The following is a 27,267-nucleotide window of genomic DNA, read 5'->3' on the forward strand; positions in this document are numbered from 1 at the left end:
AGAAATTAAAGGCTGATTCATAGAGTGGAGAAATGAGGTTACAGTAGGTATGGTATGAGGAAGGAGAAATTTAATTTCTGGAAAGTGGGTGAATGACTTACATATGGGGCAAGAAACACCACTGAGCTGAAGGAACAAAATCCCCTTTTTGGCTGTGGCAGCAAAACCAATTCAGTCCTACACACCCAGTCACTTTCAGAGATATTTCAGGAGGCCAGGGGCCTTCTTTGAAGGAAAAAGTGGTTCATCCTTTAATAAAATTTGCAGCCTCAGTGGGCCAACTCCTGCAAAGACTTTTCCCACAGATGGGTCCATGTGTTTGGAGTGCTCCAGGAGGATGTAAGTCTGCTCCAGCAAGTAGCATAGCAACCTCGTAGTGCAGCAGATTGAGTTAAGCCAGAGCTCAGGCACCAGCTACAGGGGAGAGCTGGCTGGTAAACATTCAAGTGGCATTTGACAGTTCCTAAAGAGTTTAAAACTCCAATTTCTAAATGTACAGCTGACTTTCAAACACATGGTGTGGAAATAATGAGGGTTGTAGAGGTGAAAAACAGAAAGGTTATTGCTGATGCAAATCCACACATAGCAAAGCCGTCCCACTTCTGAGAATCCAGCCCAGGTTTAGAGAATTGCACAGCAAATGGTGAAGATCAGATCTCCTCCTTCCCCACAAAATGTTGGGAATTGCCAAAACTATCCACCAGAAGATTTTCTGTAATGTTTAAAAGTAGAGCTTTCACAGAATCATGATGTTTGATAACAGTGAAAATTTGTCAATTATTTGGTTTGATGGGAAAAAATTATTTTCTGTCCTTTTGAAAGAGAAAGGAGATGACAAAGCAAAGAAAAATGAAAGCAAGCCCTTCTGTTGCTATTTAGAGTTTCTATCAAAAAAGCAAAAATGCACTTTTTAGCTTTTTGAAAAATGAAATAGTGAATTGCTCTTATCCCTACCATTCTTACATCTTCTGTACCTGAACTATGGTTTCTGTCTCAGAATGACAGTCTGTAAGTACTGCCCTCCTACAGCACCTCATGGACCTAGAATGAGCTTCATATTGAATTTATCAGTATTATAATCCATTTTGTACATGCTGCTTTGTCCAAACAGTGACCCTATAATGAGTGAACTGATTGGCATTAGCCAAAAACTTTATTTCCTGAGGTTTTGCTGCAGTACTGGTAAAGTCAGTATGTAGCTTTTCTACAAAGCAGAGAATTAATTCTTCAAGAAACAAGAAGATAGCAGTATTTCCAAATTTTGGCTTGAGCTATGCTACATTTCCTGCAGCTACATACAATAGAAGACAGAATGCGGATGATAACTGAGCATTATCTTGTACCAGAGCAGCTGTGGCTGCCCCATCCCTGGAAGTGTCCAAGGCCAGGTTGGATGGGGCTTGGGGCAGCCTGGGATAGTGGAAGGTGTCCCTGCCCATGGAGTCAGTTGGAACAAAATGGTCTTTAAAGTCCCTTCCAACACACATCATTCTAGGTTTCTGTGAATAAACAGTGGTAACATGCACTTTTCTCCAAAAAAGGGGGAAAAAACCCAACTAATTAATAGCACTCATATTTGTTATCTATTATATTTTTCAGTATTTCTAAATAAGCTTATAAACTTTTAATTTCTCCCACGTTTTCTCCTTATGACTTGCACCACTGTCAAGTCAGAAGCTTAATGAGCATGAAAGTTCTCGGCATGGCAGAGTGCAAACACTGCAAAATTGAAGAGCATCTTGTTGCATTGACTAATTTAAGTACTTTGCTCAAGAACACGCAGTACTTGAAGAGCATGGACAAAACCCAATGCAACAATATCACAGAAGGATAAAAATCAGCACTAGGTTCACCCTCACTGCAGACCTGTGAGCCTGCAAAACCACAAAAATGGAAGCAGAAGTTGCAGTTAACAACTGAAATAAACAAGAGAACACCAGACATGGGGTGAGTTGGAGCACTCCTGTTTAGGAGAATGTGTCAGTGTGTCTGTGAAAGTGCTTATCACCAAAATCAACACACCCATGTACATAGTGCTGCTCTTAGGTTTTGCCTTGACTACACTGCAGGGGCACAGCTCAGGGCAGCAAGTGCTTAAACACACACAGTGATGGAAAATAAAGGTGCACAAATGAAAAATCTACATGTAAAGAGAGAGGACAGCTAGTAAATTGCTCCATAATTTGTTCGGTTTTTTAAATTATTCCTATCTGCACTTTGCTGTGTCTATTTTATTTCAGCCATGCCCATGGTGCTGCTCTCAGCGCTGACACATCACACCCCTGTGCCCAGGGCAGGGACACAGGCAGGAAAGGCAGCTGAGGGATGGATGCAGTATCCTGGGCTGGTGCCCAGCAGTGTCCTGAAACCAGTTTATCTGAGTACTGGAAAGCAGAGAAACCCATTGGCCTGAAAATACAAAGCAGATATAACCTTCTTATGCATTTTCATTTGCGAAAATAATATCAGGTACTTAGGAAGCAGGATTAATATCTTATCAACCATCACTCCTACATTTAATCAAAGCACGAGATCGGTTATGACTCAAAACCACCACTGCCTGGTTCTTTACTCCACTTTTGTCTCCTTATACCACATAGACAATAAACCAGAATTTAGCACCAGCTTCAGCCTGCTGTAAAATGTTAAATGTCCTAAACTCAGCAGCTCAATTTCCCTTATCACCCAAAACTGCAATCTCCTCTCTAAGTTGATCCACCCTACAAAAACCATGTTCATCAGCATTAATCATCACACCCTCTTTTAATTTTTTACCCTCTTACAGCCATATTAGAATTTTGATGTTTTCTCAAAACAGACAACACACAGAGCAAGGATCACGGAGCTCCTCTAAAAGCTGACTTTGTAATTTCTCTTTTCTCGTCCAGTACTTGTGGACTTTCTGCAAATAAAAGCAGAAATGGCCCACTCCAATTTATATATACAGTCACTCATCTCTCTGCTGTGGTCAAAGAGAAGAGCAAATCATCTTTTATGCTTTGTTTGGAGCCATATCTCACTGTCCAGCATTTCTCTGTCACCATGTGTGGCATAAGCTGCCTGAACCATTATTCACAAATTTTTATGCTTTGAGGTATATCATTCAGTCTCTATGAAGGATGCCCCTAAAGGCAAATTTCTCCACACAGCTTGACCCAAATCATAGAATCAGAGAATAATTGAGCTTGGAAAATGCCTCAAACATCATCTGTTGACAGGTCCATCACTAAACCATGTCCTGAAGCACCACATCTCCATGTTTTTGAACACTTCTGGGCACTGTGATTCCACCACTTTCCTAGGCAGCCTGTTCCAATGCTTGATCACCCTTTCAGTGAAAGAATTTTCCCTAAAATCCAATATAAACCTCCACTGACAAAACTTGAAACTATTTCCTCTTGTCGTATCACTTAGCAGGCCATCTAAGTAGTAACTCAATACTAGAGTAAAGCATTAAACAAATCTTTAGGCGGAAAAACCTTTGTGAGATTATCTGTGAGATTTTAACCTGATCCTTGGCATGGTGACAATTTCAACCTCTCTGATTTGTTCTCTTATATTAAGAGAGGACTACATTTTACAACTCTTGGTTAGCAACTACATAATTCTCACAACAGAAATGTCATGTACCAACCTAATATCCAGCAGGAACGAAATGTTTTCATATAACATAATTTCTTTCTGGCTTGTGCAATAGAGAAAAGGTGGTTCCAGGCAGGTCTTACAGGTCTGATTGTGATTTTGAGCTGAGGCTGATGGAATTACAGCTGAGCAACAGCAGCATTAAGCACCCCATAGGAGGAGAGACAAATCATTCACTGCATTATGGATCAGGAAATGCACTTTGTGCAACAAGAGGGAAGGGCACAGACTTGCCCCATTGTACATAAGCAATGGTTTTGTTTAATTTTGGGTCTAAGAACATAAAGTTTGGTTTTCTGATGACTCAGTTCCTAAGAATTAAAATATTGGAGCGCGGTACTTCATTTTTCATTCCTGAGGGTTTTCCACACATGTTAGGGATAAGTTATTCTCTACTTACAGCAGGTCACAGACCCACATAAATACAGTCTGCACCCCACAATACCTTACAGACTTGTACATTGGTGCTTCAGTATTTCCTGTCCATTGGCAGATGGGCTAAAACTATGAATGGCTTATTGATGTGAAGATTGACTGCAGCCTTTTTCTATTTTTTCAACAAGTAATAGCACACTACAAAAAAAATATGTAATAACAAAAGGCTTATATCAAGTCCCACTTTCTAGCAAGTGTCATAAAAATATCTGATCCAAATATATTCAATGGAAATATTGGTAATCTTTAAAAATTTTGCTGGATTTTTCTCCAGAATTGGATGGAGAGAAACATGAAGAGAGAAAATTTATGTGCCTCTTCTGGACTGGCAATGGTTATCAATGAGGATTTAAAAGGGGCATTAAAGGCCTCCTTTGTGTTATTCTGAAATTTCATAGAATATGACAACCCCAGAGTCTGTTTCTTTCTATAGATGTACATTCTAACCCTTCAATACAAGGGTTTTTAAACCCTTAAAAAGAGCAGGACAGATGACAAAGGAAAACAGGGAAAATCTGCTTGGTCTCTATAGGCCAGAGACCTGCTCCCTCTGGAAATGCTTTCCTATCTGGCTGGAAATGTTCTGAGAATCACAAAGAGAGGAGAATGGGACAGTTACTATTCCAAAGCTGTGTGGACACAATGACAAACCCTTCACATCCACATTTTATGACTCCAGATCCAGCAACTCTAATCCTGTATAGCTCCATGACCTGCTCTCTGCAGGTCTTCCCTGCTTAAATAAAACTTGCTTGGAAATGTCACTGAGATATTATTGAAAACATCAAAACCACATTAAATAGTGTAAGAGAAAGTTATCAAGTTATCAAGTTATCATATGGTCATGGCTCCTCTTGCACCACTTAGTTTCCTAATTGTGATACATGGAAAAGTCTCAGCAAAGGTAGCAGTTGTTTCAAAAGTTCTTCTGTCCCAATATATCATATGGGATAGCATAATGGAGTCTATTTTCACCATTCTCATGTCAATTCACTATCTCAGCTCCCAGTGGAACCTGAAGCTAAAAGTATCCTTTGTGTACAGTTTGGCCTGCATATGTTCTGGGAACAGTTGTCCATAGTAGAAATTCAGTTGAATATGTAAAAGAACATGCCTGAGGAAAAAAAAAAAAAAAAAAAGCTACTTCTAGGTCTTCCTGCTGGCAGCACCTTTCATTTCTTCCTGGATTGCTTCTGATCCAGGACACCTGCCTCTGTTTTCTGTGCTGTGCAAGCTAGAGTACTGTGATGGAGGGGTCCGAGGATGAGGGAAGAGATGAGGATCTGACTCCATGTTTCAGAAGGCTTGATTTATTGTTTTATGATATGTATTATATTAAACCTATACTAAAAGAATAGAAGAAAAGATTTCATCAGAAGGCTGGCTCAGAATAGAAAAAGAAAGAATGATAACAAAGGTTCCTGTCTTGGACAGAGTCCGAGCCAACTGACTGTGATTGGCCATTAATTAGAAACAACCACACGAGACCAATCACAGATGCACCTGTTGCATTCCACAGCAGCAGATAACCATTGTTTACATTTTGTTCCTGAGGCCTATCAGCTTCTCAGGAGGAAAAATCCTAAGGAAAGGATTTTTCATAAAAGATGTCTGTGACAGTCTACAACCCTTCTGATGGAGAATATTGGTTCTATAAATTAACTATTAAAAGCCAATCTGTGAGTATCATCCCATGCACAGCATTCCAATGCTTCCAGTGGCCCTGAACAGCAGGACTGGAATGGTTTGGACATTTGACCAATGGCATTAAGTAATTTACAGCAGCATAAAATTTAGTGACAATTTATAATTCATGCATTTAATTGGCTTAACTCTAAATATGACCTAATAAGTGCTAGAGGAGAATGCTTGGTTATTCCTGACCTGTCCTACTGATAAGGAGAAAAAAATTTCCTTCTACCTCCTTCCTTTATTCTAAAGTTTTATTTACTGCAGGTAAGTAGAGAGTAGAGCCATGGCTTTGCAAACACCTCAAGACTGACCAGGCTAAACTCATTTCACACCTGCACCTGATGCTTGTTTCATGGTAACTTTTTAGTTTAAAGCTGTCAAATTCAGAATAAAAAAAAAAAAAAATCAGTGTTTTCTCTAGGAAGATCACATAAGAATCACAAATTTTCCCCGGTGCTTGAAAGAAATCTGTTCCTATAGCCTAAATGTTCAGAAAAGTGTTGTTACTTTTAATGTTGCCAGATCTGGAGTGATGAGATACTATGGGAAAGGTTATTCTTGCAGTATTTACAGATACAAGCAGAAGCAGAAGTGACAGAAATTTCAAAGTAAGGCTGCTTGAAATACTTCCAGCTCAATTTTGCAGAACTTCTCCTCACAGAGATTTGGATATTCATCCAAGCTTTCCATGCTTACCTGAACTAGACATGTGGTGATGGTAATTTTGGAACAGCCCAAAGTCTCTGGAGAAGTCGAAGAGTTTGTACCACAAGACAAACTGATGTATTAGAAAAATATTTTTCAAACACCTGTAAGCTTGCTGCAAGTAGCCAAAGAAACAAAATTCTTGCGAGTTCTAAATTTCAGAGCTTTGCTATGAAAAATTTTGGGCTTAATTTGACAGGGGCAGGACTGTCCCAAGGCCTGCTTGGGTAGGGTGTGACAGCCCTTTGTGCCCTCCCCACAGCTGCACTGGATGATTCATTGGGAGGAAGCATTTCACATTTATCACTGAGTAAAACTACACACAAATTTTATCTCGCTCTACCTCTAAATCACTTGGGCACTACTGAACACGTCGAGCAGTTGTAAGTCATGGCTCACTGTCGCAGACATCTTCTCATGAACAATCCTTTCCTTAGGATTTTTCCTCCTGAGAAGCTGAGAGGCCTCAGGAACAAAATGTAAACAATGATTATCTGCTGCTGTGGAATGCAACAGGTGCATCTGGGATTGGTCTCATGTTGGTTTGTTTGTAATTAATGGCCAATCACAGTCAGCTGGCTCGTGTTCTCTGTCTGAGACAGAAGCTTTGTTATCATTCTTGCTGATTCTATTCTTAGCTTAGCTAGCCTTCTGATGAAACCTTTTCTTCTATTATTTTAGTATGGTTTTAATATAATATATATAATAAAATAATAAATCAAGCCTTCTGAAACATGGAGTCAGATCCTCGTCTCTTCCCTCAACATAAGACCCCTTTGAACACCATCACGCCTCACTTTGCCCTCCAGCCCTCAGTTCCTGCAGCAGCACCATCCCCTTCACCAGAAAAAATGCCTTTTGAGTTCTGTAAAGCCTTTGGTGAAGCAGCAGCAGCAGTTTTAACCTCTTGGAGTATCTGAGAGCTCCTCAGCTTAGCAGCTTCAATGCACATTGGCTATGTCTTAATCCTTTTTGCAGTTCCATATACCCATCATCCCACAGAAGACATCTGTGAAACTAAGATACTGAGATTTTTAATAGCAAGGGCTTTAAATCTTCCCAGACTTTAAACAAAAATTTAAAAATGAAATTATTTCTCTTTTTATTTAAAACTTACTTTTTTTTTTGTCTGACCCTGCCTGCCTCAATAGTTCTAAGAGAGGAGGCTTGTCCTTTACCAGGCAGAGAGATGCCCTCCCTCCCACTCCCCCATGATGTTTGACTTCCTGTGCTGTGCACATGAAGCAGTCCCTCCCCACCTCCCCATCTCCCTATATCATCTATATCTGCAGCAGTTTCTGCGCTGTGATCCTGCAGCTGTTCCCTTGCTTCTTCTCACTGCTCCCACTTCCCATCTGAGGGAGGAAAAAAAATCCTCCAGACACTTTTAATCTGTTCCTACACTCCATGCCCACGTTCCTCTGCAGAGCTCCTGGTGCTGCACTTCCCAGAGAGGCTGCTGTGAAATGCAGCAGAGGTGGCACCTACAGCTCTGGGAGAAAACTTGTGAGCTGTGGCAGGAACCAGGAGGGGAAATTCTTTGCGGTTTGCTTTGAGCAAGCCCCTCTTCTGCATTTCATGGGGCCCCCACTTTGCTTTCTTGTGCAGCAGGAGTGTGTGCCCCAGCAGACAGCAAAGAGGAGACAAAGGCCCTTGTTCTGTGTGATAACATCTGACAGCACATTGTGCAGCTGAGGTGGCTGCACAGGGAAATACCAAGGGTGCTGAGCTCTCAAAAAAGTCAATTTCATAGACTCGTAATGGTTTTTGTTGCAAAGGACCTTAAAAATCATCTATTTCCATGATTGCTTTGATGATACAACTAGTTGGAGTATAGGCTTTGGTAATTATATTCAATTTTCTTTTGCTGCAAATGAAATTCTTTAGCGAGTTTCAGACAAAAGATTTCTGAACTAGTTATTGTTTCCTTCACACAAAATAATAGTTTTAAGCAATTAAACTGTTAGCCTGAAAAGACAAACTCTGTCATTTTAGTTTTCTTTAAATTCTGATCCCCAGGAGAAACTAAACACACTTTCACAACTGTCTGAATATAGATGACCTCATCTACTGTGAGCATAACTGACTGATTTTCAAAAAAAGACACCCTTAGGTAGGAAAGAAAAGAGACCAGAAAACTTAATCTCACTGAGGTGGTTCAGAGTGATTCCAGGAAACCTTGTACACATTTTCTGCAGGCCAGGAGGCCACAGCCATCTGTGTCCCAGCACAGATGTGCCACACACAGCCACAGTCAATGCCAATGGCAGCAGGAGCACAGCAGAGCCACCTGCAAGCACCAACACTCATAGTGAGACAGTCACAGCCATTTCAGCCATCAAAAATACTTAATGACTGTTACATTTTCCACTGGGTTTATGAGGTAGCATCCTCAAACCCTTTTTTGGATGGAATAACTGCACTCAAATGAACCTCTGCAGCCTTGTGCTCCTGAGTTAAAATGTCCTTATACTGCATCAACATTGTTCCCTAAATACCTGAATCTTGGTGCAGGGCACAACTCCAATAAGAAATATCTTCATTTAACTTCTTTCATTCTTTTATTCCATACAATTTTCGCTCCACATCTTAATAGATTCCCTCTTTTCAGCTACCTCCACGTGAAGAAAGGTTTCACAAAACTTCAGAAGAAAATGAAAACGAGAAAGGAAGTTTTCAAATTCAAACTCTGTGCAGCAATTTTGAATGTCTCAGGTGTCTGTGACTACATCCTACTCAGGCAGGAGCTAATGCTGGACTGTGCAAAGGAAATGCAGGAATGGGTCGAAGACATCACTCCCTTTAAGGTTCTGCTGAAGCTCAGGGCACTCCTTGCCTTTTCCAAGGTTTAGAGTTAATGAAGGAGGAGGAACTGACATACTTTCCCTTGGGCCGTTTCTGCTTTTTTGGCACTCCAAGAGTAGATGGATTAATGGTGGATGGATTAATGCTAAATGGGTTAATTCTAAATCTAAAAATCATCACCAGAATTTGATTACTCGTTACTATACTTTGTTGTGTGGGGTTTTTTTCCAATAAATTAACCAAGAACGCAATGTACTGCTGATAATGGAAACATTAATCTCTCTGGATCAAACCTCAGCACTACTTAGCCCAGCACACAAATGGCAGCACGTGCCAGAACTCTGAGAGATGGAAAGGCTGATGTGACACCCTCCCAGGTGAAAAATACTGATTAATTCATAGCAAAACTATTTTATAGAAATGCATTTTTTGAGAGAGAAATGCATTTTTGAGGGGGCTTCTGGTGGTGTTTGCTGTGGGTGTCCATGGTGTGGCCATGGGCCCTCGTGTGATGTGTCTGGGTTTGGTTCTGAGTCCCATCTGCAGCAGAAACACCAAAAAGCAGAGAGGAGACCCACGAGCCATGGAGGGGACAGAGCCCTCTCAGAACTCCAGAGCTTCAACTGCTCTCACAAAACATCTCTGTCATTTCCTTCCTCACCCCAAAAGGAAGAGTTTGTAACATCCTGAGTAGCAAATAAACAAGTTCAGGTGCCAGGGCTGTGTCCTGCCCAAGAGCACTTTCGGTAACTGGTATCTGATTCAGCACCAAATACAGAAGAGGTTTTGCTCAGGGTGTGGCAGAAAAAGAAAGCCAAAACAAAGAACAAGCACGTATTCAAAGCATATTTTTCCAGCTCTAAGCCACATTCACTTCTGGTTTTCCTTCCTCCTCATCTCAGGTTGCAGGTGCACTGAAAACTGATGGATGCTTTGCAGAAGGAATCATGAGTCCCTTTAAGTTCATCTGTTCAAGGACTATGCCTGCTTAGTGTATCAGGCACAAGGTTTGGGAGAAATATTCATGAAAACCACAATAGAAACCCACAATACCCAGCTTAACTTCAGAGAAATGCTTTAATATCTGTTAAATTTCAATGGCAGGAAGAGTTACATGGATCTTAAACAACCTACCACAACCACAGCACCATCAAACTCAGTTAATTTATTGAAGAAATGCTTCAGTAAACACCTGAGCACTCCCTGAGTTATTGCAACACACAAAGTAGCTTAGCAGATAATTTGGAGAATATAAATATCTATTTAAACCTCTCTTACCTTTCCTACTTAATTCTGAAACATTTCTTTCTCATAAGTAAGCTGAGTGAAAATATAGACACATTAAGAGAAAAAGGTAAAAATTTTTAAGCATATATGAATTTTGGTTCCTAGTTTCTGCAAACAGGATTTATTTTACATGTGCCAGATGTCAACAATTCCAGATTACTTTAATATGAACCAATAATGCCCTGAAAATCTTCTCCAGCATGGCCTGGCTGCTTCCACTGACAGCTCTTGCCTGGGCTGGATTTGCCCCATTGTCAGTTTGAAACATCTGAACATCTGTGCCCAGAAAATTATTTCCTAACCTTCTTGATGAAAATCCAAGTGTTTTCCTTTTGCTCCTGTCTCAGCCAGCCTGGAAGTTTGCAACCCAGGGAGCTTCAAGTTGTGACGAAGATGATGCAAGACTGTGACACTCACTCTTTGGGTAAAAAATAGCTCAGCATTGAGGAAGTCCCAGTGTAAATGGGGAGCTAGCAGGGCTTGTTTTGTAGTCAGTCTCCAAAACAACCTTTTTATAGTATTTCTGAAAGCAGGGAGGACTGATAGAGGCATGCTGAGGGCGTGAAGGCACCATCTTAACACCCAGCACAGCAAGGAAACCACCCCTGTCCTTCAGGGGATGCTGAGAGTGAAATTCAGATTCACTGGGGGAAGCAGACCCACCTTAAGGGAAGGTTTCAGAGCAGGTAACACCAAAACCTCCTCACCCAGCCCAAGACCCCAAATTCTGAAGGCAGCAAGGCATTCAGCCCACCCTGACCCTCAGAGGTCATGGCACCAGTTTGATGGTGACAAAAGCTGTAGGAAGCCACCACAGAATGGAAAAGGGGCAGTTTTGGGCAGGTTGTGGGGAAATCTGCTGCAGTGCCCTGAATGGCACTTGAATTACCATGGAAAATCTGGGCCAAAATTGTATCCAATCTGCTTTCTTCAAGTTTTATACTACCCAAAAAAATGAAATCAGGAAAACCATCTGCATATAACAGAATCCATCAGCACCAATTTCTGCCTTTGTGGCACTGAGAAACAGGTTTCATGCATCCATATGGGGCTCTTAGGGGCTAAGTGGAATGTAGAGACTTTGACTGGAGCTCAGGTGATGCTTTGTTTTGTTTTTAAAAGAGATCAGCCCAAACAGCACCAGTAAAGAATTAAGACACATTCTGTAGAACTGCTGTGTTTTGGGTTAAAAGTTAGGAACACATTTAAGTACATCAAGAGATGGTTTTTAGCCCCACACAGGCTTTAACAGCTCATTAAATGGTTAACAGCTCATTAAATGGTTAACAACTCATTAAATGGTTAACAATTCATACTGATTGATCTGATACAGCACAGAGCTATCTAACAAAAAAGAAAAAAACAAGACAAATAAGCAAGTATCAAAATTACACATAGTGAGCATTAAAAAAACCATAAAACTCTGTCTATAGCCCACTATCCTGGATATGTTTGAGTAAAATACACTCAAATACAGCAAGTAGCAGAGACCCAAGCTTTGGGCAGCACAGCCAAAGCCATTCTCACTGCAGCCCTGGAGATCACGAAGGGAAATCCATCCCACTGCATGGGATGCTGCTTCTTAAACCCTGTCCTGAAACTCATAGCTGAAAAAGAGTAATTGATGGGACCAGAAACAGACAGAAAAATCCAAACCAGAGCTGTTGGAATTCTCCAGCACCACGTTGGAGGTTGTAGAGTTTTGCTACCCAAATATCACGAGGGAAACTCAAGCATGCCTCTGTCACCATTTTATTTTCTGTTTCCTGTTCCACTCCAGGTAGGGAGGAACATACCCAAGGCCAGGTTACAGCCCCCTGGTAACAGGGACTGCCAAGAGTGTCATGCACTCAAACTTGGTTGGAAGAAGATGGAGAACCTCTTCCAAACCAGGATATCTTTGTGTCAAAGCAAAAAGAAGTTTCTACAACAAATGCGGTCAAAAAACCCAACATTTTTTGTTTTGTTTTGTTTCTTTTGTAATTCAATAATAGTGTATAGCAGGAGCTTTAAAATACAGAGTGCTTCTGCTGCTCACTCTCTTTGGAAAAGGAAATGAACAAATGTACATCACAGATGTAATTGGATGGAGAGGTAAACTGATCAAGACACACTGCTTTAAAATGAATTTGGACACAAAGAGGTAAGTTGCAGAGAAAGGGAGAAAATAAAGACATAAAACTCTGAGAATTCAAACTACTTCACCAAATCTCACAGCTCTTTGGAAAATGCATTTTAAATTACTCTAAGACTCTGCAGCAGAAACATAAAAATCACGACAAACACAGCCCAGGAAGAGAACATATTCTTTTTATACAATTTCCCTGTCTGTGCTGATTTGTGTATGCAGGCAGGACAGCTTTTTTTTTTCCTCCAAAAAGTACAGAAAATATGAAATGTGATCTTCCAACATTACACTAAAATCTGTCTCCAATTAGTATGCACAATTCCAAAATGAGCTCTGAGCCACGTGTGATATCTTTCAACTCTTGACCCATATTTCCAAAAAAACCCCAAGATGCCTGTTTGGAGAAGGCAATCAGTCACAAACAGGAGTACAAGTCACAAAGTTTGCAGCAAGCTATGTGTTACTGGGATAAAAAACCTTCAGCACCAAACAAGCCTTGCTAATTCTGGCTCTCCTTTCTGCGGCCCACAAAGTGCTTTATTGTGTTATTTGAGCATCTTCCTGAATTATTATTTCTTTGCAAAGCTGTGCGGGCCAAAAAGTTGTTTGTCTACCAACAGCAATGCAAAGGTGTCTTTGCTGAGGGAAAACTGCGAGGTCAGGACACACAAGCCTTTTCTGGCCAGTTCTGAAGGATAAATTGGTCTGGGTTTAAACAGCCCATGCAGGAAACACACAGCCACGACATCTCCACTGAACAGCTCCACCATCAACTGCCCATAGAGAAACCCAGGATATTTTATATAAAATATCCTTTATGCCCCATGTTCTTTTCCTACCTGCCAAATAATAGAGTAGTATCAAACTTCTTGATATTGAGTAGGGCAAGAAATCCCTCTATCAACATCTTCAGGCTCTAGAAATACCAAAACAACTACATACCACCCCTCAGCACTGACTTTTTCAGTATCCATGGCTACTAAGCACATCCCTCATGGTCACCAGTACAGGAGCCAGGTAATAAGCCTGTGCTAAACTGCACTCAGGAAGGGCAAATGCTGCGAAAAGTGATCTAATCTCATTTCCCAGCCAGTGCCACAAAATTTTTCTACATTTTTGGAGAGAGCTAGGTAGTTCCAGCCAGGATATGAGAAGGAATTAGTGGTTTGGGGTACTAGACAAGGTCAGGTAATGTTGCCTCTTGCACAGAATGCAACAGATTTGCTAAACGCTGAGCACTGATTGAAAACATCATTTCACATCTGCATCCTCTACACTTTTCTCCTTGCTTTCAAATCCACAAAGGCATATAGAAATAAAGTAGTTGTGCAATTGAACCAACCTGATTCGAGTGCCTGCAAAACCCTCCTAGCTATGATTATTTTAAAAAATCTCAGCAACAGGTTTCCCAAAGTGCACTGAGATGGATTAGAGGCTCCTTACCTGTAGCCTCAGGGACGATGTCATCTCATCTCAAGCCGCCATCAACGAGCAACAGTTTTAACAATTTCAAAAGAACGGAAAAGATCGAGGTCACATGTCGAGAGACAGCCCTGAGTTAGTCCTACAGCTCGTACAGGGCGAAAAATAGCAGGGAAAAAGTAAAGTAAAACCACTTCCTGCAAGAGCAGAAGTGCACCATCTCACCAGCGAGTGCCTTACATCTAGAGGCTAGAGTACAATTCTTCTGGATAGGAGAAAAAAAAAAAAAAGATGTTTTAAAGTATGAAAATAAAGTAAAGCAGTTTCTCTGTGAAAATTGCAGCAAACAGGGAAGGTTAGCTTTTGCAAAAGGTAAAGATGAGGTTTAAAGAGAAATGCTGAAAGGAATTACGATTCTAAGCCTTAAGACAACTTCCCTTTTCTTGCCTTCAATGAAACCCTTTGAGTACTGAAATAAATAGCTTGCAACAAATCTGCTTTGCTATTTTGAAAAATAGCTTTAGTAAGCAGGACACTTACTGTACTGTTATTTAGATTAATAAAGTAGCAAATTCTGGACAATCAGAGACTTTGCTTCTAAAAAAAGCCCTGGCAGAGGTCAGGCAGGCAAACACTTCTGTTTGTTTGGTTTTCTGCTTTAAGACTTCTCCACGAAGCTGCCCATGGAGAAGCAGGGGCACACACAGCTGCTGCCCTGCGTCACTTCCCGCAGCATCCCACACCCCCATGGTCCCTCCCAGGCAGGGGAACCCAGAGAAACACCAGATCCAGGCACAGCTCTGGGCCTCTGGGAACGCCCCTTCCTTGCAAATGCCATCATCAGCATCTGCCACGTGTTGGTTTTTGTGGTTTTTTTTCTTTCAGCAAGGAGCAATAATATAGTTCTGGTATTTTGAGGTTATGCTGCGAACTGGAGTGATGGAGATTCCCATGCAGGGCAGTGTGATGGTGTTCACAGGGGTCCCAGGATGAGGGAAGGCACAAGGATCTGACTCCATGTTTCAGAAGGCTGATTTATTATTTTATGATATATATTGCATTAGAACTATACTAAAAGAATAGAAGAAAAGGTTTCATCAGAAGGCTGGCTAAGAATAGAAAAGGAAAGAATGATAACAAAGGCTTGTGTCTCGGACAGAGTCCAAGCCAGCTCACTGTGATTAGTCATTAATTAGAAACAACAACATGAGACCAATCACAGATACACCAGTTGCATTCCACAGCAGCAGATAATCAATGTTTACATTTTGTTCCTGAGGCCTGTCAGCTTCTCAGGAGGAAAAATCCTAAGGAAAGGATTTTTCATGAAAAGATGTCTGTGACAGGGCAGGGCTGTGGTGCTGCGGGACAATCACAATGCTGCTCAGGCTGAAGAGCTCTCTGGTAATGCTTTGGCAGAAAAAGGGGTCCTTTTTTGGTTGTGTCCCACAAAAAAACCCCAAAAAACCACCAAACACCTGCCATATGACCTGAGAAAATCATGGCTGTCCTGATATTTAGGGTTTTGTTCCAACAGTGAGGGAAAATGACAGGTGGAGCTCCTCAAGAAGCTCTGTCCCATCCGTACAGAGGTCCAGCAACAAAGTCCCCCTAAAAGAGGATCCCACAGAACAACCCATGGTTGTAAATAGAGAGAAATGGAGATAATGGGGAGAGCAAAGCCATCCTAATGGAGATAGGAAATGAGGGGTGGGGTCTGTGCCTGGACTGCAGCCTCACAAGGGGATTGTGATGTGTTTTACAAGGCTGCAAAGAAAAGTCTGATTTGCAGGTGAGTCATTTCCTACTGCAGCAAGAAAATGATGCAAGAAAGTTCCTGTAGATAGGAGTTTTAGTCCATCATGCACTTACTGAAGCTGTGGGGAAGCAAGACTTCCAGGGACTCCAGATAAGTCAGGAATAAAACAGGGGAACACAGCCTTGCTGGAGGGATGGCAGAGCTCTTAGACTACACAGTGATTATGTAGCTTATGTAGCTTTTATTATTATTATTATTCTTTTAGTAACTTCTAAAAGATCCATTTCAAGGCCAAAGATCCAGTTATGCCAAAGGGCACACAAAGCCAGAACCAAGACTCTCCTTATGCAGCCTATGTATGCCAAGAGGCAGCACACAAGGACGAGCAGGAGAGGGAGCTGAACAGCACAACAGCTGCTCTTCACCGTTCCTCATTTCTTTGGAGGCCCTGCATTTCAGGGAGGTATCTTGAAATTGAACTTTTGAAATAAAAATGTGAATGATGTCTATGAATCATGATGAGGGGTTTCTCCCAGGTTTGAGGAGGTGAGAGAGCAATACAGTATTTTTTGTAAACTAACCATTTCTAGTAACCATTTCAGCAGCACTAATTAGCTGCTAACTCTTTTAAAAGCAGTATATACGTATATATGTGTGTATATATATATATAGTGCTAACTGATTTTGTCATATTAAATAAATTTTAATTTAAAAATGTATTGTAGCTGTGTGAATCTCATCAAGATTTTCCTCAAATAAAATCACTGGAAGCATTTTTACAGTCATAGAGTATTTGTGAATGGTGCGGACAAGAGAACTTAACCACTAAAATATGAAAAGCTATCATCAAACCTGTAAAATGCTGCAGCAGAAGGTGCCCATGTTACCTGGTGCAAACCCTAGATGACTGGGGACATGACATTTTCCATGAAAACATCTTTCACCGCACACCTAACATTTCACTCGAGTCACAGACTGCGTCTGAGCTCCTTCACATCCACTTGACAGTATGTCAGCAGTGACAAAATTCTATAAAAGGATGGCAGCTTTGCATACAGCTCAAACTTATGCAGCACAAGCTTCCTGTGTGATCTCTGAAAGGCTGAAAATACTTTAGATGTGCAAAAAAAAAAAAAAAAAAAAACAAAAAAGGAAAAAAAAAAGAAGCCAGTTTAACAAAATCTAAGCGATCCTTTAATCTAAGTAAAACTAAGCAGGAAACAGAAGCTGCACTGACACTACCTGGAGCAGATTGCTGTGCAATAGGTTGGCCCCTGTGTTTGCTATGCAAGTTGGAGATGGAGCATCATTTCTGATTTCTTGTCCCTGTTACAGTGACTGATGGCGTCACTGCCTCTGAGACGTGTCACCAGGCTGGGGAGCATCCAGATTGCCTCATCTCATACCTCAGAGAGTTAAAGCTAAAAAAGCTGTCTTAAAAAAATCACTGTTGGCTGGAGGTGCTGAATGCCCAGCAAATGTCATAAATTCTGTTATAATAAATTCAAGAGGTATCATGAGCTTCCTCAGGTGCATAAACAGCGATTCCGACACATTCTGGACCAGCAGTCTCCTGAAGGGGAAAGAAAACTTGACTTTTTCTGTTGTTTTTGCCTAGTTCAGCCTTTACTCCCTGTTGTGATGACTGGCAGGCAGCCTGGTGTCTGGCTTGTAGAGCAGACACCCAGTAGCAAAACTAATTCAGTGCTTAAATCAAGCCATAACAGACAATACAAACCTGACAGCACACAGGCACAGGCCTGGAAGGACAGTTGTGCATCCATTGCCTTGCTGCAGGAGAAAATAATTTTTTATTAATAAAAATGCCTAAAGTGCCAAAACATTTTAATTCACTAGGAAAAACCCTAGGAAGCCAGAAGAGTCAATGGTGATCATAGAATCGTGGAATGGTTTGGTTTGGAAGGGCCCTTAAAGATCATCCAGTTCCAACCTCTTGCCATGGGCAGGGACACCTTCCACTAAACCAGATTCCTCCAAGCCCCATTGAGCCTGCCCTTGGACAGTTAAAAAATAATTATTTTTCCCCCCACATCTTTCACCAGGGAAGTGCCATTTTTCACAATTTTAGAACATTTCAAAATGAGCAAATATATGGTTTTTTTCTGCATGGCCAGTAATCCATATTCTTGCCCATAGCAATCATTTACTCAAAATGCTGATGTCCATTCAGCATCCATTATTATTTTTATTTTTTTGTCACAAGAGCCTTGAATATTTAATCTCAGCAAAAATGTTTCTGGAAGCTCATTCTGATGTGTCAAGAAGTCCATGCTTGTGGCTGTGTAACAACTCAGCAGCTCATAGCCCAAGTGAGCATCACCCTCTAAAATCACCAGTTTGGGCTGTAAATGCTCATTGTGCAGGAACCTAAATGTAAATGTCAATGTAAATATATAGAAATGGCTGAATTCAGACAGCCCTCTCAATAATAATGTGCATTATAAACATCCTGGTATATCTTCCAAACCCTTTTACTCTGAGATGCCTTTTTCCCCCCAAACAATCCATTTCACTTAGCGCATTCTTCAAAGTGCAAGAGATGTTTTAACAAAGTGGTCACAGGTGGTAGGGAATAGATCTTTAGAGATTCTCCAGCACTTTAATGTTGGCTCTATGGAAGGAACATATGTGCTGTGACTTGAGGTCTAAAACCCAGAACATTCACATTTCAGCAGAAAAATGATCTCACATTAAATCACTTAATAGCTGAGCCACTGAAGTTTTGAAAGCAGAATGTAGAAAGCAGCAGAGAAGTTTGAGCTCTCTGAACATTTACTCCTAATAAACTTCATTTTGCCTTAAAATGAGGTTTGGATGTAGGAATATTCATAGCTGAGTAAATAACATATATTTTTTGGTTTAACCTCATTGTTTTTAAAGCTTAGTTATTGCTATATTTCATTGTTAAAGAAAAAAAACAGGACACTAAAGTTAACAGAAACTACTGGGTAAGAAAGTTCTATAAAAATCCAAAATAGTATTTTTCTCTCTCTTTCCCAGGTGTTTTTACAGATCTTGCCATTTATTTTAAAAGCCAGCCTTGCCTAGGGCTATATTTAATAACTTAGAAAAGCCACTCCAATCCATTGTATAGCCATACTGTACTAAAAAAAGAGACAAAACCCCAGCATATGTTGATGCATTATGTAAAGACTTTCCTTGACAGGATTTAGTTACATGCAAGCTTGAAATGCAGTGTAAATGTATTTTCTGGAGTGCTAAAAGTACTACAATACCAAACTGCCAAAAAAGGTGGTTTTACACACTTTATCACACAATAAGGAACCTTAAAAGAAAAGAGTTGTGCTCTCTGGGAGGCACTATCTTGATCTATGAGCCCGTGATCAAGAGCTACAAAAACAGTCAATATTTTCGTGGTGAAGGAAGATTCTGGAAGGAATATGTCAGTCCTTAGCACAAATATGATGCTCAGCCAGTGTTGCTTCTACCTCTGTTAAAGGAGTTTGAGTTACTTGGTGAATAGTTTCCAGTGGAGAAAGTCCCAAATCCTGTAAAATCCCATGCTGAGGATGAACAGGGAACAAAGATAAGATGGTCTGAGATATTTTCTCCTTCTGCTTCAGCCTTTGAGGAAAATCAGTCTCATTTCTACAGGATCGAAGTCCCCATTCATGATAAATAAATAAACAAAGCAAAAAGCAAGTAGCCAAAAAAGCTGTTCACAAAAACAATGTGTGCCCATAAAATCTAGTGGAAATAAGAATTGCTGAAGTATTTTCCTGTCTCTTGCTAACAGAGGCTTTATCCAAGTGGCAGCTCTGCTCTCACCCATGCTGCCATCCCAGAGTGCATCAGAACTGTCCAGGCACTGGTGCCAGGAAAAACAACAAATGCAAGGGAGAGTCAGTTGCAGGATGTCAAACTCCTCTGCAGACAGATGAATGTCCTCTCTTGTGTCCAGAAGCTTTCAGGGGAGACTGTGCTGCTTGGAATGGACTGGGAAACATCAAATAAATCAGTTTATCAAAGACTTGAAGCAGTTAGTTGAATTAATTAATTCCGTATGTCAGTTCCAATCCCTTCCTGTGATTTTATTTGCTCATGTAATGCACAGATCCTTCTAGTTTGTGTGCATGGCTCTACCCCTTTGCCCTTTTCCTCAGCTCCCTCCTTCTGGCAGGCAATTGCTGTATTCTCACAGGATCTGGTAGATGTCAGGAAATCAGGTTATTGCTGAATGGGGGTATCCAGATCTGAGGAAGAAAAAAAGAAAAAAACAAGAAAGTAAGAAGGGCACATTCAGAGCAACTCATAGCCACCAAGCTGAGCATTAGATATTTTTGGCTGTTTGCACTTCTTGGAAGGCTTAGTCACAGCAGCCACCAACAGAAAACAAGAATGTCCTTACTCAGTAAGAATGTCCTTACTCAGAGCATTTCTACATGTCCGTAGAAATACAGTGAATTTCAGCTTGCTCCAAGCACACAAAAATAGAAAACTGATAGCCCTCATTCTATAGCTCTTGAGCTTGTTCCAGTTTTTCAGTTCCTTTTAATTCTATAGTCTGTGGTCTCTCAAGTCAGAGACTTCCCTTTCCCTTGTTTTTCAAGGCCATGTTGTGATCTTTGCTCTGGCCCTTGCCTGTAATATTGGGTTTTTGGGACCCTTTTTATTTGGTTACTCTGCCAAGATTGATAGAAACTCTCCTAAATCAGGTCCCCAGCACTGTCTTACCCTGAGCTGCAGTCACCTCTGTAGGTTTTCATGGAAGAATCACCTCCAGGCTCCAGCAGAAGGAGCCTGGAGCTATGTTTTACATCTCCACTTTTGCATGAGGTGTGTGGGGGGTGTTTATAGCAAAATTATTGCAATGCTAATTTCTTCTCAGCCAGAATTGGACCTTCTGAGCTGTGAGAAATGTTCATCCAGACCCATTATTTCCATAAGTCCAGGCAAACTCTGAGACAGGACAAAGTGTATCATCAGCAGTTCCAAAGAAAAGTGGTATTTAGAGCTAGGTAATAATTTTAGGAGTGTTTAGGATGTAGGAAGGAGTGAGAGAAGGAGTCTCTGCTGCAGCCTCTAGGTTTTTATAAAAGCTTAATTAATTAAAAACCCTTCAGTCCACCTCCCCACCTGTGTTATCAACTCACCTTTATTTCAAGCTCCAGTTACTGTGACCCTCCTAATTCTTCTGAGCAAAAAAACCCATTAAACATTAGGCCTGTTGGGAAAAATACTCTCCATGAGGCTTTTTAATCCTGGTTTATTCTTCCCTTGTAACGGGGTCTGCAAAACCAACTTGCACTCATTACTCATTTCTTCACAGAGCCAAGAGTTCTTTTTGATAACCTTTAACAGCGACAGTCGAAGGAGGCACCAGCCCCTCTCCCCCTGTGCATAAGCTTGCAAATCTAAAATAGGGCTTTAATGAAAAGAAATTTAAATATTATAACTCCACAGTATATGTCATTATGATATATTAAATGCAAAGCAGCTGTTCCTGACAGATTTGGCATATAACAGGGGTAAAGTAATTTTACACAAATCATTATGTTCATTATTTTAAATTAATAGATTAAAATTAGTCAGCGATGTTTTGTAAGGCCATCTTACCCGCAGAGCCCTTTATACTTAAATTCTAAGAGGTTTTTTTTTTTGTTTCTCCTCAATATTCTGTGCAGAGAGGACATAAATGCCCTGATCACTTGCAGCATAAGCCCCTAAATTCATGGCTCTTGAGCCTTTTCCAATATAAGCATCTGAAGAAAAGGTACTTAAGGGAAATAGAAAATGACATCATTTTTTTCCTGATCTTTTGAAGAATGATTTTTTTCCCCCATCCTACAGGAACAGATTCTGGACTAATTTTTCCTACCAAAGGCTTTAAAGTCTAAAATTCATCAAACATCTCGTCCTCAGAGACAATGTCATCCAAGTTCAAAGGATCTACAGCCCAGCAAAGCTGATGTCTTATTTCAGAGCTAATGCCTTTGTTTTCACTGAATGTTTGATTTCATCAAATTAAACCATGTCTTACACTTCCCATAAATGTGGAAAAAAAAGAATTAAAGACAGAACCAACTGATTCTCTGGAGAAGAACATATATACACATGCACATACATGTACATATCATGTGGAATATCATATATCCCATTAATTTGGGATGTTTTTCTAATATTTTTTTGGGATAGACGTGTTATATATATCAGATTTTTCATATGCTTTTGAAGAGACTTTGAATTGAAAATAGTAGCCTTCCAAGACATTTGTTTTAATGATCATCATTATAATTAAGAGTATGCTTTTCATAACTAAGTATAAAAAGAATTTTTTTCAAGTCAAGTCTGGGTCTGATTACTGATGGAACAATTTCAAGATCTTTTGTTGAGAAGCATTTCAATATTCATTCAGAAAAATGTCAGAAGATCAGACTTCAACATCGAACTTTGGTGATTCATACTTCTTCTGATATTTTATCACTTCAGCTTTAATATCCAGTTAAAGAGAGAAAGTTTGAATAAAATAAGAATACTAATGAAAATCAAGCAGTCATAAGCTACATCATCTTCCACAGAACTTGGGATATTTCAAAAATTGACACGAAGCTTTATCCTTCATCCATATCTGATACAGAGCAATGCAGGATCTTTCATTTAGTAGATATATTTGAAAAGTTGAGGGTAACTTCTTCTCAAAATTCAGTGTAATTGTCACTGCTGTATTAATGTAGAAGAAATTTATCTTTTCTAATCCAAATTCTTTCAAAATCAAATAAAACTTAAATGCTGTAATGAGGTTTATAAAGTCATTAAATTAATCTGGTACTGTGCAGTATTGAAACTGGAAGTCAAACAAAAATCAGGGAAATGGTTTAGTGGTGAACTTGGCAGCCGCAGGTCTAAGGTTGGACTCAGTGACCTTAAAGTATTTCCAATATAAATGACTCTATGATTCTATAATAAGTGGGATTTTCACATCAGTTTAAAAATAAGAAAAAAGCCCCACACTTTCAGGGTCGATGAAGAGAACTCAGAAGCAGGTGAATATGTTCTTTCACTCACAATTCTTCTAAGTGAGAACTTCATGGGTTTTTTTTAAGTAGAAGCAGTACAAAAAAGTCCAGAAGCATCCTTGAAAAGGAAGGTTCACAGATTACCCAGTTGTGAGGTGTTTTCCACAGAACAAGGCAAGAATTGGCGGCATGTGCTGCCTCACGGCCACAATGGTTTAAATTAGATACCACACAAAACAACATCTGAGCATTTTGCACAAACCTTCAGCTAAGATGTTACAACTGCTTCCATGTCTTGTCTGAAGAATGAATATTTCTGAATATTGCCTTTAATCTCCCAGGTGAAAATTAAAATAACATAGTCATTAAGAAGAAAGGGTGTTGTGTGCTTGACACACCCTGATGAATAAAACAGAAAATATGGGCAAAATAATTACAAGCATGTTTCTGCTGGGATTCATTGATGACATTTAGAAACTCCCAGTTCTTAATGCCTTGTGCTCAGGTATCAAAGGGAACTTTGCAGATGTTCTCTCCCGATTACCTTTGGAACAGCCACCCCACCCCAGGCTTTCAAAACTGAGGCACCAGGAACATCCTTGGAGTACAAAAGTTGCAGGTTGAAGTCATGAAGTTGGATTTGGCCCCTGCTGCCAAAATTATGTGGCACCCCCCACCCCAGCACACTTCATGCATATCTTCAAATTCCTGCCTTGTTCAGGGATGGTACAACTGCCACTCACTTTTATTTCAGATGAAGGGGTCTCGGTGCTGTTTGCCCCCACGCTCATTTCAGAAGCCTGGATAAATCTTCCCCCACGTGGGAATCATTTCGAACATATTGAATAATGATTTTTCTATGTCTCTGCCACTTTGATGTAGCCTCTGAGGAGGAAGAACTATCCTGGATAGACCATTTGGTCATGTTTTAACAATTTGAGAATCACTTCAAAATTCCTCAGTAAAATGTAAGGTAAAAAAAAAAATAAAAAAGAACAGCAGAATTAAGTTCAGTTGATGAGGCCCACTCCCCCAAATTATAATGTAGAAACTTTTTGAACATATACTTTAAATTCACAATTCGTTTCTAATCTTAAAGCTGTATTTTATCATTTGATTAATTGCTTAAAACTGTACACAAAGATAAAGGGAACTTTGAAATTCATACCTTGGAGTATTAACATGTACTCAGGACTAGATGTAAAATGTCAGAGAGAAAAAAGATCTAATGAACTCTTTATTGGTGAAATACAGTATTGCAGCTGCCCAGAATTTTAAAAGGTTTGTAGCCAGCTCCAAAGCCAAATAACTACAGAAGTTTACTTACAGTAGGACTCTCATTCAGCATTTCAAATCTCTTCTTCCAGGGTTCTTTTAGCATTAATAAAATGTCCAGAGAAAAAATAATAAAAGAAAAAAAGTGCAACTGCAGAAGAATTTTTCTGTCTAGAAAATTACACTACCATAAGTTTTCCTTTTCCCTGATGTCTTCTCTGCCATAATAATGGTTTCAGGATTTAAATCCTTTGCTGCTATTGTGACTTCAAAGCCTTAAAACTGCAATTGAATGAAGTAGTTCATCTGTCATTATTCAAATATGAAGCAATTATGATGAAATAAAGATAGAATTCCATTGAGAAATACCCCAATCAATTCTCACTTATATTTAACTAGAAACATAAAACGATGCTTAGAAGAGTAAGTTTAGGAAATAAAAACTTGGGATATAAAAAGTATGAATTACTGATCTATAACTTACTCATTTCTGAATAAGCTGTCTAAATATATTTCACAAATATTGACAAAAGTTTTAGCTTACGATGCAGAACTGTCTCTCAGCTGGCCTCAGAGAGTGAACAGCTTTTCAGAAATATATTTGCACCAGCTTCAGGGCCCAGGGGTTCAGATGGGAACCTGCAGAGGTTTTGGGGGGTCTCTGGGCAAGTCAGCTCCCTCTGAAGTGTATTTAATACACACTTTCTATAGGAAATAACACACCTACCTCACCATGGCTTCATTAGAACAGTGAACATGGCAGTGTGAGTTGTTGGACTCGATGGTCTTGGAGTTCTTTTAAAACCTCAGCAATTCTGTGACTCAGGGAAAGGTATTAAAATAAAATATTGATGTGGCTGCTTTGATGTCGACACATCCTGTCAAGCCCCTCCGTGGATTTGGCCCCAAAATGTTTCTTTTCACCTTTTTGATCCCAACCAAAGCCCATCCCTACCCCAAAGGCTGGAATTTCACAGGGAATTCCCACTGTACCCAATTCTGTTTGGGAATATCTAACACAGATGAAAAAGTTAATTATTTTGGTTTAGTATCTTCCATAGTTTCTTGCATCTTTCATGCTTAATCTACCAATGTATAATAATTTGGGATAAAATGAAATCAGGGTGGGTTCTGTCACTGTCAGACAAGGACTTTTTGGGGTTCAAGCTCTTCAAACGAGCCACATCCTTCCCACTCTCAGTAATGCCACAAGCTCAGATGAAAAAATTACTATTTGATGCCTTTTCCTTCCCTCAGACTATATTGTTCTTTTGGAGGACAAAGGCATCCTTTGCTGCTTGTGGATGGAGACTTTGCCTTGGCTTTGGTGCTCCCATGGCAGAACAGGGTTAAAAATGCACAGGTGGATCCCATAGTATTTCTTCCTCCTATTTTCAACAGTGGTAGTGAGATTAAGAGTTCTGTGCATTTTTAAATGTTGTTGTGCTGAAGAAGATCACACACAACCAGGGATCTGCATACTCATATTTGCCTTCATTTTGTAGGCATTTTCTCACTCTACCTGGGTATCAATTTTCTGTCATCTACAGATCCTCATGTCCTGCAGTTCAATTTGAAAAATGTAATTTCTTCAGACAATCCAAGAATGAAGTGTTATCACAATTAGAAAGCCGTGGTACTTAGTATTGAATTTTAAATCAGAGATGTAACTAGCAAGAAGCATTCAGGGTATATACAATTAATTATTTCACACATAATTATTCCTGATATTACTCTAACTGTGATAACTTAAAGCATTTAAAAAAGCAGACTGCAATATTCTCCTTTTTTTTTTTCACAGAAGCTCTTTCCCTTGATATTCTTTTGCTAAATAATATGTAAAATACTGACACCTAATGTTAACTTCCAGTATTATTCATTTTGCAAAACTTTACCTTCAGGTAGGGAAAGACCATGTGAAACTGGTGTTTACGCTGCAATTTTGTTTCAGTAAAATGATATAGGCTTCCCTCACTTTTTGGAAATAATTTTCTGAATTTATTTATATATGCCTATAAATGCCAGGAGCTTTCAGTTTTATTATCACAAGTCAAAAAGATAATAACTCAAAATAGTTAAAATAAGTGAGTTTTGATGCACTGAATTTAATCAAATCCATCAAATGGAACACAAATACATATTTGTAAAGTCAATATTTGTACCTGTAGCCTGAAATGATACTAAAAGATAAAATATTATCAAATATTTATTATTAATCTGTTAGTCTTTGAAACCTGAACTGCATATATTCAGTACTTACCAACTATGTGATTCACTTTCCTCTGAGACACAAGAAATTATTTTCACAGTGTGTGAACCAAAGGCAGATCTGAAACTTCTCAAAAATCACTGTTTATGCCCCCAGAACTGCCAAGACAGCTTGTCCAAACCTGAGGTCTAGATGCTGTTTAGAAAGAGATCTGGGGATTCTTACTCCTCTGGGGTTTGAGCTGATATTAGAATAAGTTATTTTACAATATTATCTACATCCATATCTGAGTTTAAGCTTGCCTAACTTTAATGGGAAGATGTTAGAGTGAGCTGGCATTTGCACACAAGCGCTGCAAAGGCACTGACACTGAATTCAAGCCCTTTTCAACACTGTGGACCTGCACATTTTTATATTCAGTGCTTTTTGCATCAACTGTCACTTTATGGAAAACGGCCCTTCTCTGAGATCAGATAAACTAGCTGAGCTGCAGGTGCAGGACAAAAATAACCCCACAAAAACACAAATACCTGGCCTGGAACATGATCCAGCTCAGCTGAACCGAGGAGAGATGACGTCAGTGCAATCAAAACCTCTTGAGTGAGACAAAGCTTTCCAACTGATTAAAACTCCTGTGCTATTCTTTACAACAATATTCTGGTTAAAGGAGCTCTTCTTTCTCTTCACAAGCACTAAAAATACCAACAAATGCTGTATTTGACGTTCTTTCATCTTTCTCCTGCATATTACAACCAATAAAACAGGCATCAGTGCAGCAAGGGGTTTAGCAGTACACATCTTTGGGGAATTTTAGAGAACAGGTTGGTGCTGTGAAGGCCCTTGGGTTTCCTTATGTTGCAGGAGATGCTCTAAGGGTGTGAAAGTTTCAACCAGCAAAAGTAACTGTGAG

At 39.8% G+C, this 27,267-nt stretch overlaps 1 protein-coding gene across 1 annotated transcript in view; it reads right to left on the reverse strand.

Moving 5' to 3' along the window:
* The window catches only part of ARHGAP15 (Rho GTPase activating protein 15), a 321,279-nt gene extending 306,970 nt beyond the window's left edge, over positions 1-14,309 (reverse strand). Inside the window, exon 1 of the mRNA XM_005491382.3 lies at positions 14,138-14,309. Coding sequence (XP_005491439.2) covers positions 14,138-14,161 — 24 coding nt within the window. The 5' untranslated portion in view covers positions 14,162-14,309. The remainder of the gene's footprint in view (positions 1-14,137) is intronic.
* Between the last annotated feature and the right edge of the window lie 12,958 nt (positions 14,310-27,267).

The sequence above is a fragment of the Zonotrichia albicollis genome, chromosome 10, assembly GCF_047830755.1.
Source record: "Zonotrichia albicollis isolate bZonAlb1 chromosome 10, bZonAlb1.hap1, whole genome shotgun sequence".
Taxonomy (NCBI): Eukaryota; Metazoa; Chordata; class Aves; order Passeriformes; family Passerellidae; genus Zonotrichia; species Zonotrichia albicollis.